The following is an 11,561-nucleotide window of genomic DNA, read 5'->3' as shown; positions in this document are numbered from 1 at the left end:
CCTTTCTTTGCTCTTCACCTTCCTGCCCCCACTCCTGTTTGACCCTTCCCCCAACCCTTGCATGTGTTGCCTGCCTGCCTTTCATAGATGTTTGGGGCTGGACGGGACCTTATAAGTCCTCCCTCCCTCCTGGTGCTCCGTTTCCTTGGCTGAAGATATGCCAGAGCCTCAAACAGTAGTAGCTGCCTAACTCACATTCACATCACTGGCAGGCACCCCAATACCGTGTCTCCTTTTACCTCTTCAGCCCAAGATTTTGCACTCAGCTGCCTCCTTCCTTCAGGCCTTCAATCATTCCTTATAGGCCGGCAACTAGCAGATGATGGGGGATTAGTTCCTGACGGCTGCTCCTGTTTCATTTCTCCTTTATATTGGCAATTCTGTGCTTTTACAGACAACCAGGCTGTTTACAATGAGCCGCTTGGACACCCGGAGACCAGGGCCAACATCATATAACCAGCGAGCGACCCGAGAAGCAGTTTGGGAACCAGGGCCGAGGCGATCTGAACCGCTTACTGTCTGCACGAGGCTTGGCCAACGTGGAGGGCTAAATTACTCGGTGGGACGTGCAGCAGTGACACATCTAGGAGATCATCAACCCGGCAGACCCTGAACCAGCCAGCATGAGTGGTGAGCCTCCCCCGGGCACGTGACAAGACCCTGTAGCGGTTGTACTTCAGAGGGGTTCGTGTTTATGGCAGAATCATCAGGCAGGATGAAGTGCTGTTCCCAGCACACAAGCTGAGCTCCCACCACCCCCGGCCTCTTTCCCTCAACTCTACTTGGCCCGCTCCCGCACGATGAGCACATACCCCACCGCAGCCGCTTGAGGAGCCCGCCAACCCCAATCCACTCTCAGCAGGGTGGTAGGTGCACCAACCCCACTGGCATCCCACCACTGCCCTTGCAGCCCAGGGGCCGGGGACGAGCACGTGCCGCCAGCCGCTCCGGTCAGTTTTCAGCCGCTTTCTCCTCCTCCCCCGCGTAAGTGGAGATGCTGCCAGCGCGGGCCATAGCTCCAACCCCAGCCAAAATCAAGGGCAGGGCATAAAGCTATTTCTCGGAGCTGTGAGCACTCATTATAAAAAGGCTTTTGCTTTTCACACCTGTAGCCACTGGATTCGGGCCGTTCTGTTCCCGCGGCTGGTGTCAGAGCCAAGCCAAGTCTCAGCCAGGAGTGAAATTTCACAGCTGAGTTCTACGCCCCTGAAAAATGGGTTTTATAATGGAAACACTGACACAGCTGTTCGCTCGAGCAATTTGGCACAGTGGGCAGTCTCAGCTCGAAAGAGGCCCAGGCCTGCAGCAGAAGGGAGGGAAGAGCCGAGCTCTGGGCTGGAGCGTGCCTGGGGAAGGGGAAGGCTTGCACAAAACCCACTCGGGACCCTCTCCCCCTCTTTTCCACGAGTGCCAAGTTTAGTTCTTGGGGCTCTTCTGTATCCTCCCTCCCCACCCCTCTGGGCTGCACGAGTTCACTCTTGTGACCAATTCCCGGGTCAGCCCAGCCCACGTGAGAGCAGGCGTAGTGCAAAGCACTTTCTAACTCACTGGTGTCCTCAGTGGTGTGGCCCTCCCCTCTGTGCGTCACTGGGGACACATGCAACACCGTTTCTTGTGTTGCAAAAATGCTCTGTAGCTGTCCCCGTGAGCTGTAGATCGTGCCTGTTGTGAGCTCCCAGGGTGAATCGTGAGCAGGTGATGGGGAGCTATTGGCATTCAAGTGACGTAACCTCGTTGCAAGGTGGGTGGGTTACCAGCTCAAGTGACAGCAGCACCTTGGGCTTTAGCTTATGCCCCAGCTACGTGGGAAGAAAGCACTCCGGTGAGAAGGTTTTGGGTGCGGACAGGAGGGGATGAAGCTCTGCAACTCGATCTTACACCCTCGTGCTACCTTCCAGGGCTTCCTTGCTCCTCAGACAGACCTGTATCCCCTCGCGTGCCCTCCGTTCCTCTCTCTCCCTGCTGATAGCAGCTCTCCTCAGCTTTGGGTCTGTTGTAGCTGGAAGGAAGCCGCTGGCCTTCCCCTGGGTCATACCACGCATGGGTCCTCACCATGCAATTCATTTTTAATTGACCCCCAGCTGCTAATGAGCAGCCTGCCAGCCCGCCCCTGGGCTCCTGGCAAGTCCTTTGCCTCCCTTTGGTGGGCATCCCCAAGAAGATCCCACTGAGCAGGATGGTGAGGGATAGCAGTTGGAGTGAAGAACTGGGTGTCCTGGCTCCTGGGGCCTGTTTTTTTTGGTGCTCGTGCTCACTCACCCTCTAGCCTTAGCCAGACCACTGTGCTTGTGCATTGGTGTCCCACTCTGCAGTGGGACTCGACCTCCTTCCCCCATGGTTCATTATGCGGCATTCCTCAAGCCCTCGGGGGAAACGGGGCTGGAGCCAGCTCAGGAGCCCTTAACGAAAAGGAGGAGGCATGCAGGCAGCCAGAGGCACATGTGTCTCTGCAGGCAGGGGCTGCCCAGGGACTTTATTTTAAGAACGGGCTGTAATGCCAGAGCACAGCTGATCTGCAATGGCAACGCACCCACCAAACTGGCTGTGGCCACTTGCATCATCCTGGAAAGCGACCTGCCGGCTCTTCAGGCCAGAGAGCCATTGCACCTGGCACCAGGCACATCCCCACCACTTATTGGCAGGGGAGGGGCTGCTCACATGGACACGGCGCCTCTGGCTCAGCTGAGCACCCAGCCCTGCCAAGACCTTCACCTGGGAGCTGCTTGGAGGGGAAGTGGTTGTACCTGGGACAGTCCCCCCTGCTGCCCAGGCAGCCCATGGGGGTGCCGAGTTGGCACGGGAGGAAAATGCCACAGCCAGGGCTGAGCTCCAAGAAGGTGCCAGCAGGGGGAGAGTGCCTAAGCCATCAGCTGTACAACCGGGGGGTCTGCATCCAGCTCAGCTCAGCTCAGCCCTGCTCTGCACCCTGACAGGAGCTGCCTGCCTGCTCTCCTGCAAGAGCTCCCACAGTTAGAGGGTTGGAAGGACCCATAGCACAACCGGGGAAGCGTCCTCTCCCACGAGGTAACCCGCAGCTCCTAGCAGTCCCACATGCGTGACCATCTGCACCGCCCTGCTACACGCAGGAGTCGATTTTCCCTCTTGAGCAGCGAGATCCAGCATACTGGGTTATGTGGCAGGGCTAGCCTGAGCACCAGGAAAGTGCAAGGAGGGCCTCAGCAATGCAACTAGAGCAGAACTTGGTGCTTTCCAGCCTTTGGTGTTGCAGTGCTTGAAAAGGTGTGATTGTACGCAAGGAAGCCTACACAAAACCAGGGAAAAGACAGATGCTGAAACTTGACTGAGGTCACCAGGTGAGGCAGTGGCAGAACTTGGAATAAGAGGCCAGGAGCACTTGAAGCACTGGGCTCACTCCTAAAATGGAGTTTGCAAGCATCCAGCAGATCGATGCCAGGCCCCTGGCCACATCTCACAGCCCAGCTACTTCCCCGCAGAACAAGTAACACCAGCTCTTGGCAGTCCCATTTCAACTCTCCCAGCACTGTCTCCCCCTATTAAAAGTCCTTATGACAATGAAGGGAAGGGAAGAAAGAGCACCCTACCCCTGCTTCCCACCCACCCCAGGCTGCCCCAGAGCTCCATCCTCGGCCATGCTGGGGTTGCAGTGAGCACCCAGCTGCTTTCAACACCTGCTATTTCAGAGACAGTCCTTCAGAGGGCAGCAAACCCCAAACAAAGCCTTGGCCAGGCCCACTTCTGAAGTGGCAGGAGTTTGCACACCAAGAGGCACCTGGGCATGCTCATGTAAGACAGGCAGGTGCAGCCCCCTCACCATTAAAGCCACTGTATGGCATGCACGTGAGCTCCAGAGCAGAACAGATCCTGTCTCAGGTCCTAGAAGGGAAGCTGCCTCTAGCCACTGGCAGCTTGAAGAGGAGCAATCCTCCACACCCCAGCTGCCTGGCACTGGGAACTGGGCAGTGGGCTCTGTGTAGTGCCAGCCTGCGCATGCAACGACTGGGCCCTTGCAGCTTTTGTTGTCCCAGGGTTTGGGACACAGCTCTCTCTCCCTGCTTAGCAGCATGCCCCATGGGGAGCTTTGCAGAGAGCAGCTATATACCCTCTGGTCAGGTGTGTGAGGTGGTTACTGCCCCAGCTGGTGACCCTGAGCCTTAAGCTGTGCAGAGCCACGTGCAAGAGGCACCATCTAGGAGCACTTCTGTCCTTAATTGCCCTGGGGTTTGATTGGCATGACTGGTAAAGGAGGGGATGATCTCCAGACCCACATGGATGCCTGGGTGTTCCTGTTTTGGGAAGGATGCACAGCTCAGTCCCCAGAGCAAAAGCTGCTTTATTAACACTGGTCCCTCAACACCAGCACAACCACAGGCTACTTTCTTCTCCCCAGTGGCTACAGCCTACACTGGAGGGCCTTTTTAAACTGGGAAATCAGGCATGCCCTTACCTTGACTTAATCACCTGAAGCCTAGCAAAGATGAGGAAGTTTTTAAGTTAGGGTCATATAAACTCCAGTCTCAAGCCCAGGCTGCTGACTCGGGTGAGAAAGGCAGGCTGCCTCCTCTCCAAGGAGCTCACTTAAATTAAGAACCCACCTTTATTTCTTAGGAAGATCAGGCCTCACTGACTGCACCAGCTAGGCTACAGCACAGGTTTGGATGCTAATAAAGTGTTAATTGGTTAGCAGGAGCATATAATAAGAAGCACAGAGCAACAGGCACAGAAAGATAATATAAGAGAGTAGGGTGGGCTCTGTTCTGCTCTATATAGGGCTTCTAGTGGGTTTTTTCTTTCTGCAGATTGAGTCCTTGATGCTGGGTTTAGGAATAGGGATGAAGGGAGCAATGAAGCATGTGTTATGCTTTCATCCAAGGGGGTGAAAAACCATGTTGGGTCACTGGCCAGGTCTGCAGGCATAGGAAGCCCCTGCATCCTGAGTTGCCAGCCTAGCACTGGATTCACAAGGGGGGAAGCAATCGTTCCATATCCCTGAAAAACCCATGGGGCTTGAGTGACTTTGGATGGGTCAGATTTCTTCTGGTGGGTTTTCCAGCCCCCTTTTAGAGCTGTTTATTTGGGGAGAGCTACCAGAGAAAGGGCTGGCAGTTTTCCTACCTGCTGTGGTTTGGAAGGGGAGGGATACAGACCCTACCCTGCAGCCAGGGGCTCTGGGTGCTCCCAGGCATCTGAACAGTGAGCCCTTGCCTCGAGGAAGACAGCAGACCATTTCAAGCCTTTGGTTACCTATCCATCCCATTCCTTCTCTTGAGCCAAAGCCAGTTGATTTGCCCGCACTTAGAGCTAAAAGAGGGCATCCTGTTTTAAGTCACAGGAAAAATAGCAGGCTGACTTGGGAGGCATGGCTGTAGCCCTGAAGAGATGAAATAGAGGGGCATGAGCTTGCCCCACTCTAGGCAATGGGCTATGTGAAAGTATATGGTAGCATTTCCCAGATCTGGCCTGATTAAAATGGTTGCATTAGGGTCATGGGGGTGGATCTCACCGGAGCTCTGTCCACGGGCTTACAAAACTGGCACGAGAAGCTGCAATATAAAGTAACCGGAGGGACAGACTTACCCTCACCCCAGCAGGTAGCTTGTGTCCTGCAGTTGTAAGCTGTCTGCATCCCATCAAAAAGCTTTACTCCTGCCTGTAACCGGTCTTTTAGGTCCAGGCTCTTGGTCCCATGCAGGTAGTAGGGCAAGCTCCTCAGTTTTTCATTATGGGGAAAAGCAGGGTTTCTGCTCGGGGTGGGGTAATAACAGACCCCATTTTGGGCCTCAGCAGGGCTTGAAATGGGCCATCACAAGTGAAGGTATTAACCACGGGAGCTTCTGATGCAGGCTGGCACTAGAGGACTCCCCGCAGCGCCCACCCTCTTCCAGCTGAACTAATGTTCCCCAGCTCCTTACAGCAGTTTTCAACCTTTTGTGTACCAGGACCCACTGGTAAATCTCAGTGGCCAGTCCCGACCCAGTGTTGACCCCTGCCTCCAGGCCCCAGCCTCCCAGTGTGTGGGGCAGGGGGTGGGTGTGTGGGACGGGGGAGGGGGGGATGACTCCCCAGCTCTTCCCATACGTCTGCTGGGGAAGGGGATCTTGGCTTAACAGCAGGGTCCAATGAGGGGTGAGTGTCGAGGTGGAAAACAGGATTGTGATTTGGGAAAGATGGAGCATTCACTGATGGAGAGACAGCAAATTCCTTGAGGAATTGGAGCTCATAGAGTTGTATCTCGCAGAGTTTATCACGCTCGCATGTCTCTTATTTTTCTTCCGGATTAGAATAAAGCATGACACAGACCAGAAGAAAAGACTCACAAAACTGTTGTCCCAAAAAACAAAACAAAACAAAACCCCTTTACTTGCATTTTTGTCAATAAATAATTTACAGTATGTACATGCGGTAACATCCCACACAGGTCCAAAACACAAAGAGAAATTGGGGGGGGGGTTCTTTCTCTACCCCTCCATCTCCCAACCATCACGTCTTCCTTGGCCATACTTCACCTTTAACCAAAACTGGGTCAAACAAAACCAAAATAAAGTGCTTAACTGATTGTTTCTAAAATAGGGATAGCCCAACCACTGGAGTGCTGACTTGACTGGGAGGAACTGGGCAATACAGAGGCAGTTAAAGTCCTGAAAGACTTTTTTCCTCCGGACTACAGTGCTCAGCCATGGCAAGGGACGTTTATGATGACGGCACAGCAAGCAGCACGGGTGACAGAGCTACTTTCTGGAACCGTGGGGCTATTTTGCCTGATTCTGGGTGGCTAATAGAAATTGGGGTATTTATGTAGGGCACTACTCGTTGTAGCGAGACCAGCCCTAAATACTTGGTGCTTCTGGTGGGGTACACAGGTGTGTGGCAGGTACCCCACGGCTTGATTGTGGCTGTAAATATTCACCTCTCCGATTTCTGTGTGAAGCAATGGAGAGTTAAAGGAACAGAAATGACTAACTCTAGCATGAGCTAGCTGATTTTTTTTTTTCCCTTTCAGTTCTGCAGGGGCATGGGCTGGCGACTGGCCTCCCCAGGTCCCCGCTGTTGGGATATCCCTATTGTAGAATCTCCCTAGACAGAAACAGGGGCCACCAGCGAACAAAGCAAGGAGCAAAGTAGTAAACACATCTTTTCATTTCTTTTTTTTTTTTTTTAAACATTTAAAAACCAATGACACCTCTTCATCTGCAGAGTCACACGAGATCAACGCCAGGGCTCTATATATTAAGGAGACAATATAAATTACATCCAATGACACACTTTCTCTGCTGCTTTACAAATGTAGTTCTAGAGCTGTTAGGACACAATGAACAGTCACTTGAGTATTTACATCAGGCTGCCATCACGGCACCAGTTCAGGCTGCAGGGTGGAGCACGTGCCACCTCCTCTCGGCGCTGGCTCATCTGGTGCCACCAAGAGACCATCCCTCCATCGCTGGCTGCCCCTGCAAGCTTCACATGCTTCCAGGGTGGTCATCAGGGACTTCCCGCGGGGGAGCTGAATAGGGAATGCCCACGGAGGTCTCCAAAACACAGACCGAGGTAAAGATGGTCTTGTTTGTTCAGCAGGCGATGAGGTGGACCAGGAAAGGACACGGGGAAGAGGAAGGGGAGCCACATTCTGTGGGTAGCAGGTAACCGATGCCTCAGAGCCAGGAAGAAGATGATCTGGGCAGCTGAGATATCTCTGGAGCGCTCTGCCCCTTGCCTGGATTGCTCTAGCAGCACCTCCTTCACAAGCAAGGTGCCACCGGTCTCAAGTGGAGGCACGAGCCAAGGCCCAGGAACCAGGAGAGGAGCAAGGACCTAGCAGCAAACAAATGTCAAGCAAATCTCCCTGCCTGGCCCCTGGGCACTGCCGTGTTAGGGTTCTGCCTCAGCCCTGTTGCTTCAGAGCCTCCCCCGGGGAGGTGGAAGAGGGGTAAGCCCCAGGTGCTTTGGCCTGTCAGCACAGGGCAGGAGGAGGAACGTAACCTCTCATCCCACCGTACAAATCAGGGACTTGCCGGGGGCCCCCACACAAAACACCCAGCCCATTTCTTTGCTTCCCCTGGGTTCCCAATTTGGAGCAGCCTGGGAGCTGGTCGAATCCAGGGGCTATGGCACACTGAGCCCCTGACATGCTGGGATGAGGTTACGGGCAAGGGTCAGAAGCCACTGAAATACTGGCCAAGTTTCTCCTTTAGCACCTGGAGTTCTCCGGGTTTGGGTGGAGGGTGCCGAGGGCAGGAAAAGACCCTGGGATTAAACCTTGTGGCTACTAAGAGAATCGCAGGGTTAACTGGCCTGAGATGGGAGAAGTCCTTGGAATTAGGGCAAATCCCACTGCTACCTTGGACACGATGCTGGGTAGCGAAGGACGAACGAGCACATCGCATTGCACTGAGCAAGGTGCTGGAGAGGGGTAGGCCCTTCATGAAGGACAGAAGCAGTACAGTTGGGGGTGCTCTGCCATGAAGGGCACTGCCGTCGGCCCTGGGTGTGATATTCTGCACTCGCATGTGCCAGCAGGACTGGGGCCGTCTGTATGAGCGCGCTCCCAAACTCATGCCCCTTAGCAGGAGCATGTGGGAGCAGAGCTCGCGTGGCAATCAGAGAGCAGCATGGAGCTGGCTGAAAACCTGGTCCTGGCTGTCTGTGTCCTGGGAGGGTTTCCTAGTGTGTGCCCACCTAACCAGCCTCTGTCGCCGGAGCAGTGTCCCCTCGTCCCAGCAGCAGCCGACACCCCTAACACAAAGCCACTTGCACGAACGCCAACAGCACAGTCACCACAACCGTTTGCAGGACCATGAGGGAGCTAGGAGGAGATGGGGCCATCCCAGCCTCCTCACTCACAGCGGGAGGAGAGGGTGAGGTGGGGGGAAGGCCCCGCACAAGCTGACAACCGGTCTCTGGGGCAGGCGTGCTCCCTGGCGAAGTCCCAGGGAGGTCTGAAAGGAGGGGCTGAGATGCGGGAATGATCCTGTACCTCCCGGCTGGACCTGCTGTTCAACTTCTCCTCGTCCAGCGCAATCATCTCATCCATCATCCCCTCCTGCTGCCCCTGCCCCTGCCCTCCAAGGTGAGACGGGGCAAACACCTATAGGAACGCTGACCAGCACTGACTCAAACACACCAGCGCCATCAAGAGGGCGAGGAGGGCCTGGGGATGCCCCGAGGGGGCCAGGTTGCCTGCACCCAGGTCCTGTGTCCTTTCGTAGAGATGCAGCTTGTCCTTGTTGGAATGAAGCATCTTCACATCCTCAAAGGCATAATAAGCAGCCAGCATGAAGTTGACATCTCCCGTGGTCAGGAGGTCAAAGACGCAGGACTGAAAGTACAGGTCTTCCACGGGGAGCTTTTCCCTGCACTTGGCTGTGGCCGTTTCGTACGTAAAAGCCTCGGGGGTGGCGGGCAGGCTGGGCCCTTTCCTCCGAGCCCGGCCCTCCGTGGCCTGAGAGGAGCGGAAGGTCTGGAAGTCGATCTGCTGGTTGAGCGGGCAGCCCCGCAGGCAGAGGTAAAGGCCCTGGTTGTCTCTGTCCTCCACAGCGTTCACGACTTCCTCGGGCATGCGCACGGCAAAGGTGAGGTAGCGGCCCACCTGCCTCACCACAATCGTGGTGCCGATGTACTTGGCTTGGATCTCAATATGCTGGCCGGAAACTTTCTCCGTGATCTTCAGGCTGTTGGCGCCGTGCTTGTCGCCGCCGTTCTTGGAGCCATCCGCGAAGGCAGCAGGGAGCTCGTCCATCTCTGCCTGGTACACTTTCTGGTCCACACATTCCTGGAAGCTCTTGAAGATGATGGTGAGCTGTCAAGGGAAGGAGAGAAGAGGGGAAGGGGCCAGGTTATAACCAGCGCCAACAGCCTGGCGGACTCATCCCACTCCCCCATGAAGGGGCCTAACGAGCCTGTCGGCTCCACCGTAAAGACAGAGTTTTGGGTGGGCTCGCCGTTCCTCATCCCCAGCCCAAAGCTTTTCTATACTGCATATTTCTACTCGCAGTCTTGGAAAAGTCACCCTTGCACAAGCACGGCACTCCTCAGGGCCCCAGCTGCTTCCCGTTCGCCAACAAGACTTGTCCCTTCACTCTGAGACATTTCCTGAAACACGAATCCCCTCTGGGCTTCAGATGCACCATTGCTCAAACGGGCTGTGCAAAGCTTTCGGAGGCTTCCTCTTTAGGGGCCTCAGTGGAGGAAGAGGGCATAAGGGATTGATTTGAAAAGACACAAAAGGCTGTACTGGGCTTCCTTCTCATCCACCAAACACCGATCCTCGAATAGTTTGGCATGTTCCTCGCATGCTTCACTTGCTGCAGACCCCTTGAATAGGACTGAGGCCCCCTCCGAAGCCTGCAAGGCAGGGAAGCACTCTGCCCCTTGCTGTACAGATTCAGAGAGGGGAACAGGCTTGAAACACGATGGTGGGAGCTTTGGGGTTAGATGCCCAGAGCTTCTCGATCCTGGATGTGCCCTCAAACGAGACCTCTCTCTGGTTAGGATTTTTTGTCAGGCTGTAGCAGGCCTCGTGTCATTGAACAAAAGGTTTAGAGTTGATTTAATTTATTTATTAGGGGTCGTTCTGATCCAACAGAGCAGGTCCAGTCCAGACCTCCTGTGAGGATCACACCTGGATCTGAAATTCACAGCTAACACCTACAACCTTGGCTCTGACCGCCGCTTTGCTGGAGCACTTGGATCAGTCCTGGGAGAAACTCTGCTTTCTTTGCGCTTCTGCTAGAGCTGAACAGAGCACCAAATGGCTTCCCAGGGCCCCTGCATTCCCCTTGGATCTCAGCAGAAAGGGTGTCCACACCAAACACGTCCCAAATCTCTTGCTGCCGCTCCCACGGGTTCAGCCGTGGTTACGGCCAAGAGGGCAGCTGTAATACAGCCTACCTCCTAACCCTGGGCCAGCTAGGTTTGCAGGGTATGGTGCTTCAACCCCCACCTGTGGCCTGGAGCACTGGTTCTCGTCGTGCTATCAGTGATGGAGCCAAACGAGCGCTGGGAATGGTGGGATGTGTGAGGTGGCACTTCCTAGAGCAGCTGTCCACAAAAACACGATCACCCCTGCCACTCGCAATCATTTCTCCCACTTTGCCCCTGCTTCAGGGTCTCCTGTCTGGAAGGCGTGCATGGATTTAAAAAGCAAGCGTCTCTTTGCCAGCCCAGATGTCTCGCTCTGTGGCTGTCAGGTGTTGGCGGGTCTATACTAGGCTTGCTGGAGGTCACACGCCTCACTCCAGTGAACAGCAGCAGAGCACCAGGCAGGAAGCAGGCAGCTGCCATCCTTCCCAGCTCCGGTGTGCTGAGCTAAGGGCACCTGTTCACATAGCTCCGCCTGCTCAATCATCTTGCTGAGTCACCACATTAGAAGATGACTCATGACTTCCCTAGGCAGCTATCAAGGTACAGTGTTGTGATGGGAAAACATTGTACAGGGCCCAAAATAATTCCTGGGAGGCTTAAATGGCCCTGGATGTTTTACAATGCCTCCTTCATTGACCCTACATTGCTTCCTACCTCAAGAGAAACAGTGGCGGCCTATGGCTGAATCACCAGGGATACCAGAAGCAGGCAAGAAACCATGATCT

At 54.8% G+C, this 11,561-nt stretch overlaps 1 protein-coding gene across 2 annotated transcripts in view; it reads right to left on the bottom strand.

Annotated features, from left to right (window-relative positions):
• Positions 1 to 6,881: 6,881 nt before the first annotated feature.
• Positions 6,882 to 11,561, bottom strand: part of RGMA (repulsive guidance molecule BMP co-receptor a) — a 38,143-nt gene continuing 33,463 nt past the window's right edge. For both annotated transcript variants that reach the window (XM_090028763.1, XM_090028764.1), the window contains one exon: positions 6,882 to 9,772. In XM_090028763.1, the coding sequence (XP_089884889.1) occupies positions 9,062 to 9,772 (711 nt within the window). In that variant the 3' untranslated portion in view covers positions 6,882 to 9,061. The remainder of the gene's footprint in view (positions 9,773 to 11,561) is intronic.

The sequence above is a fragment of the Crocodylus siamensis genome, chromosome 15 (assembly GCF_052110815.1).
Source record: "Crocodylus siamensis isolate JL-2025a chromosome 15, ASM5211081v1, whole genome shotgun sequence".
Taxonomy (NCBI): Eukaryota; Metazoa; Chordata; order Crocodylia; family Crocodylidae; genus Crocodylus; species Crocodylus siamensis.
This window is presented reverse-complemented; position numbering and strand designations above follow the sequence as displayed.